The following is a 21,908-nucleotide window of genomic DNA, read 5'->3' as shown; positions in this document are numbered from 1 at the left end:
CCTAGACCCTTCATCAGATGAAGGGTCTAGGCCCGAAACGTCAGCCTTTCTGCTCCTATGATGCTGCTTGGCCTGCTGTGTTCATCCAGCCCTGCACTTCATTTGAATACAGAACTGGTTCAAAGGTAGGACACAGAGGGTGGTGGTGGAGAGTTGCATTTCAGACTGGAGGCCTGTGACCAGCGGTGTGCTGCAAGGATTGGTACTGGGTCCACTGCTTTTTGTCATTTATATAAATGATTTGGATGTGAATATAGGAGGTATGGTTAGTAATTTTGCAGTTGACACCAAAATTGGAAGTGTTGTGGACAGCCAAGACCGTTACCTCACAGTACAATGGGATGAGGAATGGCAGATAGAGTTGAATTTAGATAAATGTGAGGTGCTGCATTTTGGAAAGGCAAATCAGGGCAGGACTTATACACTTAATGGTAAGGTGTCCTGGAAAGTATTGCTGAACAAAGAGAACTTGGATGCAGGTTCATAGTTACTTGAAAGTGGAGTTGCAGGTAGGCAGGATAGTGAAAAGGGCATTTGATATGCTTGTCTTTATTGGTGAGTGCATTGAGTATAGGAGTTGGGAGGAGGTCATGTTGCGGCTGTACAGGACATTGGTTAGGCCACTTTGGAATACTGCGTTCAATATCATAGGAATTAAGTTGTGAAACTTGAAAGGGTTCAGAAAAGATTTACAAGGATGTGGCCAAAGTTGGAAAATTTGACCAATGGGGAGGGGCTGAATAGGCTGGGGCTATTTTCTGTCGAGTGTTGGAGGCTGACATGTGACCTTACAGAAGTTTATAAAGTCATGAGGGGCATGGATAGAGTAAATAACCAAGGTCTTTCCCCTATGATAGGGAAGTCCAAAACTAGAGGGCACAGGTTTAAGGTTAGAGGGAAAGATTTAAAAGGGACATAAGGGGTGACTTTTTCACATAGAGGGTGGTACATGTATGGAATGAGCCGCCAGTTGAAGTGGTAGAGGCCGGTACAATTACAACATTTAAAAGGCATCTGAATTGGTATGTGAATAGGAAGGGTTTAGAGGGATACCAGCTAAATGCTGGCAAATGGGACTAGATTAATTTAGGATATCTGGTTGGCATGAATGAGTTGGACCAAAAGGTCTGTTTCGATGCTATGCAGCTCTATGACTCTATAACTGTTAAATGATCACATCACAGGAAACCATTCAGCCTATTGTGTCTGTGCTGGCCCCTACAAGAACAATTTACCTCATCCCACACCAGCACCTTTTCTATGCAACCCTACAATTGTTCTCTTTTCAGATGTTGATCTAAATCCCTCTTTAAAGCCTCGATTGAATCTGCCTCCACTATGATCACCTTAAATCAGGATCTTGTTCCTTCCACCACTAGAACAGTTTGCTTCATCCAACAGTTTGTCTCATGCGGCTTTCTGGGCCCAAGATGTTAACTCTGCTTTCTCTCCACAGATGCTGTCAGACCTGCAGAGTTTTCCCAGCAATTTCTGTTTTTGTAGCTCTAGTTCAAATTTGATTAAATTTAGATGAACTTAAAAACTTATCAAAAAACATACCCCTGTGCCTCCTTGTCCTGTGATCTCCCTTCACTTCTGGAGTAGCCCAATTGTTCAGAATTCTGGCTGTGACTGACTCGGTTATTCCCACAAGATCAATACATTAATAGACAGGGAATAGACACAAGACTGATACATGAATAGGCCGGGAATAGAAGGATACAGATCATGCAGATACAAGAAGTTTTTTTAGTTTAGAAAGGTGCCATGTGTTGGCACAGGCTTGGTGGGCTGAAGGTCATGTTCCTATGCTGTTTGTTGTTCTTTGACCTCCCACAGACCCATGCCTGTCCTGTGTTTAAATCCAAAACAACCCTGTCTATCTGGAGTTTAACTCTCTCAGAACTACATCAGTCTTGGGCTAAACTGTGGCTTGTTTCTACTATTATACCTCATGCAGGCTGGACAAGAAGCCAGACGAGAAGCTGGAGAGCCCAAATCGTTTCTCAATGGTAACGATGCTGCTTTTGAAGTAGGCACTGTACAGGAGCTGGGAACACTGCAGCATTCCATGGCACAGAACAAACAGCTGAAAAGAAGAAGGAACAATAGTTAGGGGACCCTGTCTGCAACAATTTCTCAACCTTCAAAGCATCTTCAAATGTAAGTGTTGTTAAAAATTAGTCCAAGTATAGATAAAGTATCCTGAAGCCATTGTTGCGTGACAAGCATAGAATCCCTACAGTGTTGAAGCAGGACATTCAGTCCATCGAGTTCACAACGATCCTCTCAAGAGCATTCAATCCAGATCCAACCCCTAACCTATCCCTGTACCCCTGCATCTTCCATGGCTAATCCACCTAGCGCGCACATCCCTGGACACTATGGGCATTTAGCATGGCCAAACCACCTAACATGCTCTTTTTTGGAATGTGGGAGGAACTCATGCAAACATGGGGAGAATGTGCGAACTCCACACAGACAGTTGCCCAAGGTTGGAATCGAATCTGGGTCCCTAGCACTGTAAGGTAGCAGTGCTAACCACTGTGCTGCCCACAAATTGAGACTTGCCCCCTAAGCATTTGGGAACATTTACTTTTATTGATTTCACATAAAGCAAGAGTGAGATTCTACAATTGGTACTTCAGAACTGAGACCTTATAGTATAAGTAGTTAGCAACATAAGCATTATTTCCACCCTGTCGTGTAAACCACCACCAAAAGGACAGAAGCAGTAGACACATGAAAATATGTCAAGAATGCAAGAAATAGGAGCAGGAGTAGACTACACAGCCCACTGATACAACCGATTCAATACGATCATGGCTGGCCTTTGGCTTCAAGTCTATTTTCCCGCCAGCTCATATCCTGAGATTCCCTGACACCAAAAATCTATCCAGTCCAGTTTGAAATATCTTCAATGACGCAGCATCCATAACTCTCTGAAGAGAATTCCATAGATTCATGACCATTTGAGAAAAGTAATTTCTCCTCATCTCGGTGCTAAAATGATCAGCCCTTACACCTAAACTGTGTTTTGGATTCCTTGACCAGTGGAAACAATCCTAGTGGCAACTCTATAAGACTCCTTCAAAATCCTATGTGACTCAATAACATTACCTGTCCTCCAGGGAATATAGAGACAAATTACTCAGGCTCTCATCATAAGTCAACCCTTTCATCTCAGGGACCAATCTAGTGAACCTTTGCTCTACTGTCTCCAATGCAGTTACGTGCTTCGTAAATACAGAAACCAAGGCATTATTCTGGTTATGGGAAGAAAGTGATGATCTTTTTGAATGGCGGAGCAGGCTAAAGGGTTGAATGGCCTACTCCTGCTCTATATTCTGTTTATTTTCCAAATGTGTTCTCTCTAAGACATTATATGACATAACAAGGCTTCCTAATTCCTGTACCCCAATCCCCTTGCAATAAAGACCACATGCCATTTCGCTTTTTAATCGTTTGATGTATCTTAATGCTGTTTCCACATTCTTAGCCAAGAATGTGAAGTCTTTTTGACATCAATACTTCACTACTTTCACATGTATTAAAATTTTTTCTGCTCACTCCTCCGACCAAAATGAATTATTTCACAGTTTCCCACATTACACTGCGACTGTCAACTTGTCGCTTACTCACGTAACTCATCGATATCTCTCCACGACCTCAATGTCATCCTCATGGATTACATTCCCAAAGAAATTTGTATCATTACCAAATTTAGATACTAAGGTTTCAGAGTAGATTTGCAGCTTGGGTTATGGATATTGTGGTTAGTTGGCTCGCCGAGCTGGTTCGTTGTTCCGCCGACGTTTCATTACCTGATTTCTGAAGGAGGATCTAGGCCCGAAACGTCAGCTTTCCGGCTCCTCTGATGCTGCTCAGCCTGCTGTGTTCATCCAGCTGTACGCCTTGTTATCTCCGTTTCATTACCCTGCTGGGTAACATCATCACTGAGGCTGCGCTGATGATGTTACCCAGCAGGGTAATGAAACGTCTGTGGAACAACGAAGCAGCTCGGCGAGCCAACCAACCACAACAAACTTAGATACAATACCTCTGTCTCTTTATCTAAGCCATTAATATAAATTATAAATCACTGATGCTCCAGCACCGTCCCTTGTAGCACTTCACTAAGCCACTGACAAGATCCAGGCACCAAAGGCTGCAGTCAGGTCTCAGAAGTCAGATCATTCAGCATTGTACCATTCACCTTGGCAGAAGAAGAGGGGCCAAACTGCCTAGGAAAGTGCAGAGGTGTGTTGGTGATCATGACAGCTGTGGAGGAAGAGATTCTGGAGTTGACTAGATATCAAGGTGGCCAGTCTTGGCAATGGAGAGGCTGGAGCTCCAGTTATGGAGGGGGAGTGTCTGAATGTCTCTGCCGGGGCTGAGAGGGATTGAGGGCAGCTGCATCCCTCTTTATGCTGCAAGCCGTGGTGCCTCTTTCAGTGTGAGCTTTAACAGTCTTAGCGCTGCCTTAATCTGTTGTGTCATGTGGTACTAATCATTCTGTTTTCTGCAACTGATCATTCAGTGGCCCCAGCAGCCAACTACCCAGAGGGTGTAGTCATTGATCTCTGAGGAGGAGAGGACCTCAGGGGTTACGCCCAATGTCTAAGCACCATCCATTGCCTCAGGTTAGTTGGCGGATGTGGGCACATTCATAGAATCCCTACAGTGTGGTAACAGGCCCTTTGTCCCAACAAGTCCACACCAACCCTTCCCCCTATAAACCCATCTAATCTACACATCCCTGAATACTACGGGCAATTTAGCATGGTCAATCCACCTAGTCTGGACTATGGGAAGAAACCGGAGGAAACCCACGCAGACACGGGGAGAATGTGCAAACTTGACACAGTTACCCGAGGGTGGAATCGAACCCGCGTCCCTGGCGCAGTGAGGCAGCGGTGCTAACCACTGTGCCACCCCCTATATATTATTAAATAACTAACAGAACTACAATCATAAACTGAAACTGTTCCCTCACTATCACAGCAATCACTAGTCCTGCCCTATTACTTTCTACATTTTGGCGGGATTTCCAAATTTGAAAGAAAGTGTTTAACGATTTGGCGCCATTTTTCTCCGCAGTCCTTGTCAGGCACGGTCACAGTTACAGACAAAAAAAACCCTCAAATGCTGGAATCTAAAGTAAACAAACAGGAGGCTGGAAGTAGAGCTGGAGGAAACGCCGAGAGAGGCAATGAACAGAGTTTTTATCGTGAATTTCTAATCTCTTGCATACAGGGAGCTCGTACTTCAATTATGTTTTGTGGTCACTTAAAATGTCAATTTATAATTTCACTACGCTTCTTGACTTTTAATTTATGTCACAAATTTGTTTCTCAGCCAGATTCAGTTCCTGCAATTACAGCTGAATTAACCCGGTGCAATAATAACAAGACATGGGAATATAACAACGAAGCGCACATCACGTATCAGTTCAACTCTCTCTGGATAGTTTAGTGGCTGTTGTCTTTCTCGGGGTCAATGTGCAGGGCCGGGCACGCTCCGTTTAGGCGCGGAACCGGCGGGCCAGCTGGATGTCTTTGGGCATGATGGTGACTCGCTTGGCGTGGATAGCACACAGGTTGGTGTCCTGGTAAGCCTCGCTGGCCTCTTGCAGGGATTGATTGATGCACATTCCATTCAGAATGAAACGCAACGAGAATGATGCATCATCTGCAGCTAAGTGAGAGAGCTAGTGGTGACATCAAATTGCTAAAAAAAAAATACAGAACTGCGATTACGTATATGTCAAAGATTAGATTCTAGAGATCAGCTAAACTTGACTAAAAGATTCTGAGGGAAAAATTAGGGTATTCGAACTAGCTTGAATTAAAGTATGAAATCGGATATAGACCTGGATGATGTGCTATGATGAGAAACGTGGTACAATCTTGGGAGAAGTTCAGTGAGGGCTCTCTTGATGTCAGAAACAACTCCTGCATCATTTAACTAAGTTCTGGTCTTTTGGTTGTGCGATCGCTAATTCTGTCTATCACTTGCTGATTACGACTTGGATGATGGGAGTGAATGTACTCTAGCCATGTCCGAGGATGATACAAAAATAGATGGAAAGGCAAATATGAGCGACACACACAGTCTAGAGGGATATGGACAGGCTAAGTGTGTGGTAAAAGCTTGACAAGATGGAATGTCATGTCGGAAAATGTGAGGTTATGCACTTCGGCGGCAAGGAGATGAGGGAGAAAAATTGTGATAGCTGCAGTGCAAACAGATTTGAAAGTCTGAACATAAATCATAAAAAAAAATTCATGTTCAGAAGGTAATAGGGAAGGCAAATGGAACACTGGTCTTCATTTCAAAGGGAATGGAGTCTAGAAAATAGGGAGTTCCTGCTCAAATATAAAGGCACTAATCAGTCCACAGCTGAAAGACTGAATGGTTTTGGTCCCCTTATCTAAGGACAGATATACTATCATTGGAGACAGTCCAGTTAAGGTTCACCAGATTGATCCCAGGGATTTTCTTATGAGGAGAGATTGAATAGGTTGGCCTGTATGTATTGGAGTTCAGGAAAATGACAGGTAACATTACTGAAGGATCCTTAGGAGTCTTTTTACGTCTTTTTACAAGGTAAATGTGGAAAGGTTGCATCTCCTGGTGAAAAAGTATGGGACCAGACAGTGTAATCTCAGAATAAGTGGTTGCCCAGTTAGAACAGGGATGAGAAGGAATTTCTGCTCTCAGAAGCTTGCGAATTTGTGAAATTCTTTACCATAGAGTGCTGTTTGGGCTGGGTCATTAAGTATATTCAAGAGAGATCTTTAGTCAGTAAGGGCATCAACCAGATTCTGGGGAAATGGCAGGGAAGTGGAGTTGAGAATTATCAGATCAACTATGACTTCTGTGAATGGCAGAGCAGACTTGATGGTCTGAAAGGTTGAATATTAATGCTTTCATAGAGAATGTGCATTATGCTAAACACTTGACTAAACTCAACACCAATGTAGGATGTCGTAAATTGAGTTTGTAGAAGAATCGAGGTGTCCTACATTATTTTCCATTCACTTTATTTAAGAATCAATATTGGATTAATTTAGCATCTGAGATATTTCTGCATAATAAAAGCAAAGTACTGCAGATGCTGGAAATGTGAAAAAAAAATAGAAAATGCTGGAGAAATCCACCAGGCCTGGCAGCACCTGAGGCAAGAGAAACACAGTTAACATTTTGAGTCCAGTATGATTCCTCTTCAGAACTGAAAGCAGTTGGAAAGTTGCGTCTTTTTATGCTGTAGACAGAGGAGGAGAAGGTGCAAGTGGAACAGATTGTAATGGTGCTCAGAGCCAAAGACAAGAGTATTTCAGCACATAATTCAGTCTGCACTTGCAGGATTTGAAGGCACATTAATGACATGCTCCTCTATGGTTCCAATGAAAGTGAACTTCAGAGTGTTATGATTCCAGCTGATGGAAACACTAGAGGAGTCAAATCCCAGAGTAAAACCTTGCTTAATCGTCCACAATGTGTATTTTTGCAATTTGATTACTTTTATGATCTGTCACTGAAAATTCTCGGAAGAGAATAACAATGTTTTAATAACAGAATGTCAAAGCACACAAGAAGAAAAAGGAAACTAACATGAATTATTTTACATTACATAAGAAATATTTAAAACAGTTTGAAATGTAATAAATATCAGAAATAATAATTCAATCATTTTACTCTTAACAACAATAACCTTACGAATACTTAAGCCTCAGTGAAACATCACCATGTTTCCACTTTAAAGATCCTTGTTCAGTTGGCATACTGAACTTTGTTTCTTTTCCAGAAAATGTCTGCATTCACTCCATACAATCTTCTTTAGTTAATGTCTCTTCACAAGACCCTTAAGCCATGTGTTAATATAGCTCACTTACTTCTTAGCACGAGTTCCTCAAACTCACATTCAATAATACTACAGGATGTCTTTCTGTAATGGCACCCTAAAGCCTTCTGATCACAAGTTCCAATACCTTTCTGGATCCTTCCTCCCTTCCCTTCCCTTCCCTTCGATCCCATCTCTTCTTCTAATCTTACTTCTCATTGTGTTACCACTACATACTCTGACTTTGCACTTAATACTAAATGTTCTATGCTCAGCAAAGAACTCGGTTATATCCCTTTATGTTCAAATCAGTTCTGATAAAGTAGTTTGGACTGAACATGTTCACACTATTTCTCTCTCCACGGACGCTACCAAACCTGCTACAGTTATTCCACCTCATTTTGTTTATTTTCACATTTTTTAAAAAAATGTCTACTTCTCTCTTACTAATTTTTAAGCATTCCCAACTTTTCTTCTGCCCTGACCAACATTATTAAATGGCACTGCTGGTGCTACAGGCTTTTTCTCTCTGAAAGCTACCCACTCACTAGCCTTTCAGATGGCAGAAATGTGTTTCTATTTCTTCCCAAGTCGGAAGTCAATTACTGCTGGGCTCAAGCTCTGGTTTTCTAATGTATTGATCTGTTTGCCTCAAAGTTTTTTTCAAATGTCTCATTTAAACGCATGTACACACATTACCAGACATCCCAATATCACACCCACAGCTTAAAATGAAACTAAAACTATGTTCTTCTTCTTAAAACTATGTTCTTACTAATGTTGCACACAATATGAAGATACCAATCAAACTTGAAGACATACGTATTTCTATCCATGTTAGAAGCCAAGTTTCATAATAATAAAATATTATGAGCCTTTGTAATACCTGCCCATAAGAAGTAAGAATAGTTGTTGGGCCATTTGGCTTCTCAAGCCCACTGTACCATTCAATAGGATCATGGCTGATCTGACACTCCATGTTCACTTCCCTGCATTTTCCCATGACCCTTAATTCCCTCTGATCAAGAATCTAGCTCAGCCTTAAATGTACAGAAGGACTCTGTCTCCCTACCTGTCTGTGGCAAGGGCTTCCAAAGAATCTCAACCCTCTGAGGGAAGAACTGCCTCCTCATCTCAGTCTTAAATTGGCACCCCTTTATTATGAGACTATGTCTCTGGTCCTACGAGAGGAAACAATATCTCAGCCTTTGCTTTGTCAAGCTGCTTAAGAATTCTTTATGTTTCAATGAGACTGAACTGCCTCCAATGGAAATCATATATTTTCTTAAATAAGGGGACTGAAACTGCTCACAGTACTCCAGTTGTGATCTCACCAGCACCTTATACAGTTGCAGTAAGTCTTCCCTACTCTTATACTCCAGACTCTTTGAAATAAGGGCCAAAATTCCATTAGCCTTGCTGCACCTGTGTGCTAGCTTTCTCTGTTTTGTGCACAAGAACTCTCAAGTCTCACAGAAAAAAAACATTTTTAATGGGCAATTTCATTTTTCTATTGCAACTTCCTCATCAACATCCCTGTTCTGTGTATACAAATTTCGCATTAAATATTGTAATGGGATTAGTTTGTGACCTTGGTGCATACATTAAATTCATATTTTTTTCTTTCATCAACTCTTCTGGATGACAAATTCTATCAGAAGTCAGCATCAGCAATCGCCTTTCTCTACTATCTTTCAATACCTTTGATGGTTTACCTTCTTGATTGGAAGAATAAGGAAATACCTCTCCCTTTGAAATAAAATATTTTGAGTCTCCAGCAGTTTGATTCTCTTTAGCAAAAATGAAGGAAGAATTTTCTTGACTTTCCTGAGTCATCTATCCATTCCTAATAGGTTTTGAGGGGATACATTCCACTTGTACTACAGCTGCATCCACTGCCTTTCCTGATACACCCTTTTCTTAGGATTCCTTAGGCATTCATTTTATTAACAAGTCACCCATTTAATTTTCCTGCAATTAGTTTGAGTATGTCCAGTCTTGTTAGAAAGAAAGCATGCTATTTTCTTTATTTCACATTTAGGTACGAGTCTTTCTCCTTTAATATTTTGGTATCTTTCAGTTTGTTTCCTAAAACTAATATCTATGGCATCCCCAGATTTTCTATTCCTTGTCGAATCCTATATGACCAGATTCCCACATGTGACTGAGTGAGACATCATTGTGGTCCATTACAACTGCAACTGCTCAGATCTTTGATACTTTATGCTCATCTAAATATGTTTTGATGATAACAAGAGTACTACTTCTGAATTCTACCATAATCATGATTTCCCTCCTGTTTATTTGTTTTTCCCTTGAACTTCTGTAATTGGAACCACTGATCCAATAGCATTTCTTTTTCTCTTGAATATGCTACAAATATCTGTTTCTTGCTTTTAGTCCTAATTTTGACTTAGACTCCTTACAGTGTGGAATCAGGTCCTTCAGCCCATCAACTCCACACCGACTCTCACAGCACCTTACCCAGACCCATCCCCCTATAACCCACGTAATCTACACATTCCTGAACACTGTGGTCAATTTGGCATGGCCAATCCACCTAGGCTGCACATCTTTGGACAGTGGGAAGAAACCGGAGCACCCGGAGGAAACCCATGCACAAACGGGGAGAACGTGCAAACTCCACACAGACAGTCACCCGAGGGGGGAATTGAACTCAGGTTCCTGGCGCCATGAGGCAGCAGTGCTAACCACTGAGCCACCGTTCTGCTTGATAAGCTTCAGGGACACGCTCAAAAGCACTTGCGATGCCAAGGCATACAAAGTTATAGACCAAGTGCTAGAAATTAGAATAGTTAGAATGGTTGTTTTTTTGACCAGCACAGACATGATGGGCCAAAGGGCCCTTTTCTGTGCTCCAGACCTCTATGACTCTATAGGTCTATATATGTATTGGACATTGCTCTTAATAGCTTCATAGTCTGTAGATTGCTCTTCTGACAAACTGATGTAGACGTACACATAACTGTACCGAACACAACAGTCTGCAATGTTAAGTTCCAAGCATCCTATGGCCACTTCTACCTCAGATATTTTTTCAAATGGAATGAAATATTTTTAATTTTACCTTCTACAAATGTAGGTATAAAATGCAGTTTTCTTGTTAAATCAAATACCTTATGGGTATTAGAATCATCCTGTAAGCTACTAACTCTTCTTTCTTCCTTTACTCAGTTTATTTTTCTAGCCAAGTAAATATTGTCAGAGGTGTCCCCCTCTCTCTCTTTGGATTTCAAATTTTTGTAATGCTATTTCTCCACCTTTTTCTTTGTTTTACCTCTTCCCTTTCCATTACTTTTTGCTTTTCATTCTTTACCATTTCCAATTCACTTCTGTTTTTGTTTTAATTCAAGATATTTTTTCTCCATGTCAAGCTGAATCTTAGCCAAAACGCTGTATTTTGCAGTGTGGTGGTCACTCAATAAGAACATAAGAACTAGGAGCAGGAGTAGGCCATCGGGCCCCTCGAGCCTGCCCTGCCATTTAATAAGATCATGGCTGATCTTTTTGAGACTCAGCTCCACTTACCCGCCCACTCACCATAACCCTTAATTCACATATTCACAAAATGCTGCCAATACATGTTTAACAAAAATAACAAGGATTATTGCACACAACAGAAAACAAGTTAAAGAATTATTTTACACTATATTTGAAACACAGTCTTATTATAAAGCATCAGAAATAAAAATTCAACCCTTTTACCCTCAATTACAGATTCTCAAGCCCAAGTGAAGGCTCATCCTGTTTCCATTTCAAGGCTCCTTGACAACAGGAAAGTTTCCAGCCACATTCACTTTGATACAAACAATACGTAAATCTTCCTGAGTTACTCCATGGGCTGATAATCAACATGATAATCAATGAAATGCTGAATAGGCTGGAACATTTTCTCCTGAAGCATAGGAGATTGTGGGGTTTCCTTATGGAGGTTTATAAAATCATGAGGGGCATGAATAAGGTGACTAGCAATGGTCTTTTCCTGAGAGTAGGAGAGTTCAAAACTAGATGGCATAATTTTAAGGTGAGATGAGTAAGGTTTAAAATTTATCCTGAGAGGCAACCTTTTCCACACAGAGGGTGGCTTGTATGTAGGATGAACTGCCAGGAGAAGTGGTAGATGCAGGTACAGTTACAACATTCAAAACACATTTCGTCAGGTACATGAATAGAAAGGGTTTAAACAGGCATGGGCCAAACCTCATGCAAATGGGATAGTTTAGTTTGGGAAGCCTAGTCAGCATAGATGAGTTGGACTGAAGGCTCTATTTCCATGCTGTATGATTCCATGTAGGGGAACATGATCAAGAAGAGAAGGATCAATGAGTGTAAATACAGATTCCTACCAGTAAAATGTTTATGAAACATCTTGGAAAGTATACAGCCTCCATGACATCTAACCACTTGCTGCTGCTGATACAAGAATCAATGGTCTTTGCCAGCTAACAAATCATCAGACAGAACAAATCCTTTTTCAAAGCACTGAATCTAATTCTGACATTGACAACTCAGGGGAATGATGTGAGTCAAATGGCACCACACCCGAGGTCAGCTAACATTCTATTTGTGAGAAGGGAATCCATCTTCTCAATGATCAGGTGACAAACCTCTCATCTTAGGTGCCAGCACAGCGGCTCAGTGGTTAGCACTGCTGCCACACAGTGCCAGGGACCCAGGTTTGATTCCACACAGACAGTTGCCCGAAGCTGGAGTTTGCACATTCTCCCCGCATGGGTTTCTGCTGGGTGTTCTGGTTTCCTCCCATAGTTCAAAAATGTGCAGGTTAGGTGAATTGGTCAAGATAAATTGCCCATAGTGTTCAGGGGTGTGAGGGTTGGTGGATTAGCTATGGGAAATACAGGGATAGGTTGTGGGGGGCTGGTCTGGGTGGGATGCTCTTCAGAGGGTCCTTGTAGCCTACTTCCATACTGTAGGATTCTATGACTTATTGTATTTAACTGGGCACACCACAAAATTAAAACAAAGGTTGAATGAAAGTCATGCTCAAGATTTCTTGGCTCGATTTTAGAAATTAATCATTTAAACATGGTACTCCTTGCTCACTGAAAGTAGAAAGAATTGTAACATTTTCGAACAATAATTTCTGCAAAATTACTTGGAGTGACCACAGAAGTATACCAGCAGATGGCGCTATAGGAAGCAGCCAGTGAAAGCATGGTTATGCTTGTCTTAACAAGAGCATATTTCCCTAGGAATAACTCCACAAAGAGCGATATCCCATCACCAAGTCACTATTTAGTTACACATGCATAGCACATGACACTGACCCAACTAGCACAGAGTCAGCTCCTAACGTAAACAGAACCCTGACATTCCTGTTTATGTTTTTTTAAGTCCATGGATTCTGACCAGGTAGCTCAGAGTCAGCCCTTAGGGTCAGGAATCCGATTTATATCCGTCAGCCAGGGTTCCCTGATTGGACCAGGTTAACAGCTCCAATCAGGGAACTCACATTTTATGAGATCCACCTAGCTGACCTTGTTCCAGTCACTACATGTCTCTCTCTCTCTCTAAGTCCTGGGACATAGGCCCATTCTTTTTCCTGTAGCTTCTCCAGGGACATTTTCACACCGGGTCCAGTTAAACGTTTAAGCACAATGCCCAAGTTCTTTAAATGCCCTTTATTGGTTATTAGCATTTCATCTAAATAAATGGTGACCTGGGGTAGACCTTGTAAAATATTCTCCATTGTCTGCTGGAAAATGGTACAGACTGATGATACCCCAAAAGGTAGTGTTGTATGTTGTTACAAACCCTTATGGGTATTAATTGTAGCATACCTCTGGCAATCCTCATATAATTGCCAGTGCATGCACATATAGAAACATAGAAGAAAGCAGCAGGAGGAGGCCATTCGTCTCTTCAAGCCTGCTCCGCCATTCTTCACGATCATGACTGATCATCCAACTCGATAGCCTAAACCTGCTTTCTCACCATAATCTTTGATCCTATTTGCTCCAAGTGCTGTATCTAGTCACCTCTTGAATACATTCAATGTTTTGGCATCAACTACTTCCTGTGGTAATGAATTCCACTGGCTTACCACTTTTTGGGTGAAGAAATATTTCCTTATCCCTGTCCTGATTCATCTACCCCAAATCCTCATACTGTGAACAAAAACAAAGTTGCTGGAAAAGCTCAGCAGGTCTGGCAGCATCCATGAAGAAAAAACATAGTTAACATTTTGGGTCCGGTGACCCTTCCTCAGAACTGTTTTTCATACTTCCTCATACTGTGACCAGTGGTTCTGGACACACCCACCATCGGGAACACCCTCCCTGCATCTACCCTGTCCAGTGCTGTTAGAATTTTCAGTCTCTATGAGATTTCCCCCTCATTCACCTGAACTCTAGCGAAAACAATCCCAACCCAGTCAATCTCTCCTCATATGTCAGACCTGCCATCACTGGAATTAGCTTGGTAAACCTTCGCTGCAACCTCTCGAAAGCAAAAGCATTTTTCGTCATAAAAGCATGGCTCATGTCCGGCTTCATGAAGGATAGGCACTTGTGCCAGTTTTGTATAAAATCCTCTATAAGTGGGCTTGTGTATTTACCAATGTGCGAAAAGCGGTTCACCATTTGTTTGGAATCTCCACAGAGGTGAACCAACTCATTGGGCTGTACAATCGGTCTGACTGGTGCGGCCCAGTCTGCAAACTGGACTGGTTTGATGATTCCTTCGCTTTCCAGCCTCCTGAATTCTGCCTCTACTTTTGCCCGTACGGCAAATGGCTCTGTATGGGTCTTAGGGAATCGTGGAATTGCTTCTTGGTCAACATGTAACCTGGTCTTGGTCTCTAGACCTTCTTGAAAAATCTTCTTGGTATTTAATTAGGGCTTCACTCAGACAGCCACTTTGTAACTGAAGAATGTTGAGCCAATCAACTTGAATCTTTGTCAACCAATTTCACCTCATCAAACTTGGGCCAGAGCCTTTTACTACAATCAGCTGACTGATCCAGCTGTTTCTCATAAGAGACCAGAACCCAAGTTGTACTGTTAATCTGTACAGGTTCTCAGCCTGGCTGAGATCTTATGCAAACCTAAGGGTTGGAGTCCAGAGCAAAGTTTATTAAAGACTGGTTCCACAATCACTGATACAGCCACACCGATATCAACGTCCGTTAGTTAATTTTGATTGGTTCTGATTAGGATCATGCTAAGCAATTTAACTGTTCCAAACCAGCTATGGCTGGTCTTTCCTGGGTGCGCAGTCTCCTGAATATTGGCATGCGAGTTCTGTTACTCAGTTCAGGCCTAGTGGGACTCTTTTGCTTGTCTTGAGTCTGCATATCAGCAGCAAATACAATGCCGTGCCGGCCCAGATTATCAAGAAAATTTTAACCGTTTGGCCGAGGCTCAGCTTTGGTTTGGAGGTTTGTTCTGGGCTGACCTAGGGTCCCTCTGTTCAAGATATGCCCTGAGTGAGCTTATGCAATTGCACTGAAGTGGTGTTTCCCGAGCTCAGTCGGCCTGGTGAGCGCGTTCACTTCCATTGGCAAAACCTGTAATTTATAACTTATACTTTATAATGTCCACTTGCCCCATTTTTTTCACAACAAAGTCAGTTGTAATGCCTGTTTGGAGTCCAGTTGTGTTTCAGCTAGTAGGTACTTTTGCATGGTCACATCATTAATCCCACACACCAAATGGTCTCTCAGCATCTCACTTAGGGTTAAACCAAAATAATACACCTCTGCCAGTCATCTTAACCTCGTCAAAAATCCTGATATGGAGTCACCTAGTTCTCAAACTGTCAAGAAAAACCGATAGCACCTCAGAATTAGAGGAGGCTTGGGGTCATAATGTTCGTTAATTAAATCCATTAAGTCTTGAAAAGTTTTAGCATCTGTTGCCTCTGGGAAAGTTAGGCTCCTAATAACTGAAAAAGCTACAGGACCACATGCTGTCAGGACAATTACTCATTGCTTTTTGTCTGCCCAAATGTCATTTGCCAAGAAAAAAAAACACACACATTCTTTCCACATACTGGGCCCAATCTTTGACAGCAGGATCAAATGAGTCAAACTTCTCAAATAATGGCATAATGCCAGAAATGCCTACCCCAATTTAAAGATGACTATTGTGAACAAATCTCTTCAGGGGCATGTTTTTTCACTCATCACCACTGAAATAACTCTATGATGGCTGGTATCCCAGCACTTAGTCACCCTTTATTTACATGGGTTCACACATAGTACATGGCACTGACCCAGCTAGCACAGAGCCAGCTCCTAGGGTGAGCGGAACCCCTGACACTCCACTGCCAGGACGCTCTGTTTGGACCAGGTTAACAGCCCCAGATAGGGAACTCATATTCTATTGAGATCTACCTGGCTGACATCATTCCAATCACTACATCCCTTTAGACAATCTTTTAGTCCCAAGAACCCCACTCCTGGCCAGAAGGTTTCAAGCTTCCTAGGCATTGTTGGAGCTGGATTCATTCAGGCAAGTGGGGTTAGGCTTTGGGGGATCAGGAGGTGAGTTATTTGCTATAAAATTCCAAGTCTCTGACCCACTCTTGCATATGGCTAGCTCAGTTCAGTTTCAAATTAAGTTATCCCACCTTGCACTCCCTTCGTCTTTGGTGATTCAATGATGATAATGCCACTGAATGTCAAGGGCCGATGTTAGATTCTCTCCTGTTGGAAAAGGTCATTAACAGTAACACAGACACCAATGCCCACATGCCAAGAAAAGAACAGACGAGAAAAAGAGTTTTATGTGTGAATGTTACTTTCCACTCATCAGTCCAAATCTGAAGGTTGTCGAGGTCTTTCTGATGTGGACACAGACCAACCTTATGATGGAGGAAAGGTCATTGATGAAGCAGCTTAAGATGGTTTAGCAATAAGAATATCATTAGATGTCAAGGGGAGCTGGGTAGACCTTTTGGCTCGGCAGTTATGTGGCACAAATGTTATTTGCCAATTATCAGCACAGGTTACTCAACTACCGGTGCATCCATTATCTCTGCAGCTATTTCACTAATATCCAAGGATTCATCCTATCAAGTCCAGGGGACCTATTGGCCTTTAGCCCCTATAGTTTCTTCAGCACTTTTTCTCTAGTGTTACTTATTGTATTTACTTCCATTCCTCGTTTTGCCCCTTGATTATTTAGTAGCTTTGGAATGCTGTACGTGCATTCTAGTGTGAAGACTGATACAAAATATTTATTGAACTCCTCTTCCATTTCCTGGTTTCTCCTATTCTATGACTTTCATTTTGTTAAGCAGCCCTTTATTTGATATTTTGAAATCCAAAGACAGCATTGTTTTCCGTTCATCGAACAAAAAAACTCAATGTGGTTAAACAAACACAATCTGCCTCTTACAAATCCCTGTTGACTCTCCTTCACAAACTTTGGCAAGTAATTCACTATTGTTCTTCCTCTCCTGAGTGTAGGTTCTGAAACATTCCCTACGGCTGATATGAAATGCACCGGCCTGGCAGCGACTAGGAATGTCCTGACACTCTTTTCAAACAAGGATCTCATGTTATCAATTTTCCAATCCTATGCTTAATTGATTGAGAGTGAAATAGATGCAAGTAGAAAGGGGAAACAATGGATAATGACAAAGTACCTGCAGTTGGTTGCTACTTTGTCCCATTAATACTTCATAAAGAAATAAGTGTGCCTATTCCTTTTCCAGTTTCCAGCCATAAAATGAAGCTTGGAAAGTCTAACAAAATCCTTTTCAGTATAGCTGGTTCTGTAAATGCAACTGCAAATGGCTTTTATTAGGATCATAAGGAAAGGAGGAGGCAACAATTCATGATCTTTTAAAAAGCTCATAAAACCTTTGTTTGGTCAGTTAATCTTGCAACATCCTGGGGATGGAAAGGGACCTGTGCAGTGTTAAAGGCATACAGTGCTGACAACATAGTGTGGTTTGGGCAGGGGGGTTAGGTGGGACCTGCTGTCTGAAAGTATCCTCACCGCATTTCCAAAGTAATTAGATATGCAGTTTAAGAGCTATAAGCTGCAGGACTATGGACCAAGAGCTAGAAATCAGAAATGAATCCAAAAATGCTGGAAAAACTCTACAGGTCTGGTAGCATCAGCATAGATAGAGAAGCATTTTGGTTTGTGACCTTCCAGAGCTACAGATAGTTAATGATGGATTTGGGAGAGATGTGGGTGAGACAAGACAAAACGTTTATCTATGATAACCTGGTATTTGGGAGGAAAAGAATTAGTTTCCCCAGTCCGAGAGAATGGGGATGGGGCAAAGAAAGAAACAAACAAGGAATTAAAAAGCAGGTGTTGAACTCAATATTGATTTCAGAGGCTGAACATTTTCCACCACCTCCAACACAATGTCCCCACCAAACGTAACTTCCCCTCCCCACTCATCATTCTGAAAGGGTCCATTCCCTCGTAACATCCTGACCACTCCTCCATTATCCCCAATATCTCATCCCCCTCTCACAGCATATTTCCATACAATCATAACAAATGGAGAACCTGCCCTTTTATCTTCCTTTCCATCATGGTTTATGGGACCTTATACTGTGTGGAGGAGCTATGGGATTTCATCCCAAACAATGGAAGCATGCCCCAAACAACACAGACTGTGCTGGAAAACTAGTTAATTGGCTGTGAAATTATTTACAGAACCGTATCATAAATAATGTGCAAAGTTATGGGAAAAGGCAAGAGAATGGCATAAATTATTTTCACTCAGAGATCTGATGCAGATCCACTGTGCTGAATGGCGTCTTATGTTATACCCCTTCTGTGATTCTGTGAAGGGTACTGTACAAATCCAAGCAGTTTTTTGTTTTTCACTTATAATCTTTCCTCTCTGATGTTCTAACTCATGCCTCTCTGTTTCAACTTCTTCCACTTTGAATTCACTAGCCTTTTACAAATCCCAAATAAAAACTGAAAGAACTGCAGATGCAGTAAATCAGGAACAAAAACAAAGTTGCTGGAAAAGCTCAACAGGTCTGACAGCATCTGTGAAGAAAAAAATCAGAGTTAACGTTTTGGGTCCGTTCTGAGGAAGGGTCACCGGGCCCGAAATGTTAATTCTGTCTTTTCCTTCACAGATGCTGCCAGACCTGCTGAGCTTTTCCAGCAACTTTGTTTTTGTTCCTCTTTCACATATCTTCCCTGACACTGTCATGCTTGCACAATATTTCCTCATTCTCACCCACCCCTCTTATCCTTCTCACCTGTGCCTCTTACTGACCTCTTTTCTGCCTCCTATCATTATTTTCCACCTGTCGAGAACAAGGAGACTCCTACTCCGCTTTTGTGTGCAATTCAATGATCTATATTCTTGAAAGTGTTCTCCACTAATCTCATAAGATGTGGGCTGCTCTTGCAAAGACAAGCACTTGTTTTCCATCCCTAATTACCTTTGAATCAAGTGATTTGGTCAACCATATTTCTGTGGTTTTGGAGTCAATTGTAGGCTAGACCAGGTAAGGACAGCACATTTCCTTTCCCAAGGACATAATGAATCATATGGATGTAAACTAAAACGTCATAGGTAGATACTTTTGAGACATTTGTGGCGCTACAGTATCAATTGACCCCAGGAGGAGGAATTGAACCTGGACTTTCCTGAAGTCTGTATCACTTTCTGGCTGGAGGTCCACAACTAGTGGTGTTCCACAGAGATCTGTCCTGGGACCTCTGCTGTTTGTGATGTGTCACTTTCTGGCTGGAGGTCCACAACTAGTGGTGTTCCACAGAGATCTGTCCTGAGATGGATGCATTATTGAGTTTGCAGATGATAAAAAGATCAGTGGAGTTGTGGATAGTGTGGAAGGATATCAGAGGATATAGCGTAAAGAGATCAGTTGCAGATATGGGCGGAGAAATGGCAAATGGAGTTTAATCTGGATAAATGTGAGGTGCTGCAACTTGGGAGATCAAATGTTAAGGAGCAGTATCCCATTAATGGCAGGACTCTGAACAGCCATGATGTACAGAGCGATCTTAGCGTTCAAGTCCATAGCTCCCTGAAAGTGGCCACGCAAGTAAATAGGGTTGTGAAGAAGCTGAATGGCGTGCTTGCCTTTATTGGTCGGGGAATGGAGTACAAGAGTCAGGACGTCATGTTGTAGCTTTCTTTGACTTTGGTTAGGCCACACTTAGAGTATTACGTTCAATTCTGGTCCCCACATTACGGGAAGGATGTGGAGGCTTTGGAGAGGGTGCAGAAGGTTTACCAGGATGCTGCCTGCATTAGAGAGAATAAGCTATAAGGAGAGGCGAGAAAAACGCTGGTTATTTTCTCTTGGGTGTTGCAGGCTGAGAGGAGACTTGACAGAAGTTTTAAAATTATGAGATGCATAGATAGGGTTGATGGTCAGAATCTTTTTCCCGGAGTTGAAATGTCTAATACTGGAGGCATGCAAGTAAAGTGAAAAGGGGAAAGTTCAAAGGAGAAGTGAAATGCAAGTGTTTTTACACGGAGAGTTGTAGCAGTCTGGAACCCGCTGCAGGGGGGCAGAGGAGGCAGGTACTTTTTGGGCATTTAAGGGACTTTTAGATAAGCACATGAATATGCAAGGAATGTACAGATTTGGACCAACAGCAGGCAGAAGGCAATAATTTAATTTGGTGTTGTTTGACTATATTTTATTTGCATTTGTTTACATTTACATCCCATTAATGATATTTAGGTGCCAAAGCTCCTTTAGCCACCGAAATTTCCAATTATTTCTTTCCAAAGTTTCAGACTCAGAATGGACTGCTTTCTGAACACTGACCAGTTTGCAAAAGAATATTTACATCACAATCCTTTCAATCTGAAAATTTATCACTCAAGAGAAATGCCTAAATTTTTCAAGAACATTTTCCAAACTCAGTAAGTCCAATGGCACTTTGTAGCTAATTACATAGAATATCCAACAATACAACACTGGAACAGGCACTTTGACTCACCGTGTTCGTAAGAAGGTTACTAGAGAGAGGGTAGGGCCCCTTAAAGATCAAGGAGGTAGTCTTTGTGTTGAACCCCACGAGATGGAAGAGATACTAAATGAATATTTTGCATCAGTTTTTACTGTGGAGAAAGAATTTATGGCTAGAGAACACAGGGAAATACATTTTGATGTTTTAAAAGCAGATCAAAAACAGTTCACATTACAAAAGAGGAGGTTTGGGAGCTCTTAGAGAATATAGAGATAGATAAATCTCTGGGACCTGATCTAATGTATCCCAGAACGCTGTTGGAAGTAGAGGAGGAAATTGCGAGGCCCCTTGCAGAAATATTTGCACCATCTATAACTGAGGGTGTGGTGCCTGATGACTGGAGGATGGCTAATGTTGTACCTCTGTTTAAGAAGGGGTGTAAGGAGAAACTGGGGAACTAGAGACCTATGAGTCTGACTTTGGTTGTGGGTAAATTGTTGGAGATGATTATAACAGACAGGATTTATGGACATTTAGAGAGGCAAAAATTGATTAGGGATAGTCAGCATGGTTTTGTGCAAGGAAAATCATGTCTCACAAACTTGATTAAGTTTTTTGAGACAGTTACCAAAAAAGATTGATGATGGCAGAGCAGTAAACATTATTCACTTGGACTTTAGTAAAACCTTAGACAAGGGTTCCGCGTGGTAGACTAATTAGTAAAGTCAGGTCACATGGGTTTCAGGCTGAGCTTGCCAACTGGATACATAATTGGCTTATCGGCAGGTGATAGAGAGTGGTCGTGGAGGGTTGTTTTTCAGACTGAAGACCTGTCGCCAGTGATATTCTTCAGGGATCAGTTCTGGGTCCACTTTTGCTTGTCATTTATAAAAATGATTTGGGTGAGAATATAGAAGGTATGCTTAGTAAGTTTGCGGGCAACACAAAAATTGGTGACATAGTGGAGAGTGAAGGTAGGTTTTCTAAGATTACAAATGAACCTTGATCAAATGGGTCAATGGGCTGAAAAATGGCAAATGGAGTTCAGTCTGGATAAATGAGAGATATTGCATTTTGGTACAACAAACAGGGGTTAGATTTATACAGTTAATGGTAGGGCCTTAGGTAGTGTTGTAGAA

The 21,908-nt window shown here is 41.7% G+C and overlaps 1 protein-coding gene across 2 annotated transcripts in view; it reads right to left on the bottom strand.

The window, feature by feature from the left end:
- Window positions 1–21,908, bottom strand: part of LOC109923277 (solute carrier organic anion transporter family member 2A1-like) — a 168,324-nt gene that overhangs the window by 114,419 nt on the left and 31,997 nt on the right. Inside the window, exon 4 of one of the 2 annotated variants that reach the window (XM_048604665.1) lies at window positions 1,952–2,089. In XM_048604665.1, coding sequence (XP_048460622.1) covers window positions 1,952–2,089 — 138 coding nt within the window. Of the gene's footprint in view, window positions 1–1,951; window positions 2,090–21,908 lie in introns of those variants that run through there. The other variant, XM_048604666.1, reaches the window with a different exon arrangement.

Source organism: Rhincodon typus, chromosome 13, assembly GCF_021869965.1.
Source record: "Rhincodon typus isolate 14 chromosome 13, sRhiTyp1.1, whole genome shotgun sequence".
NCBI classification, from domain to species: Eukaryota; Metazoa; Chordata; class Chondrichthyes; order Orectolobiformes; family Rhincodontidae; genus Rhincodon; species Rhincodon typus.
This window is presented reverse-complemented; position numbering and strand designations above follow the sequence as displayed.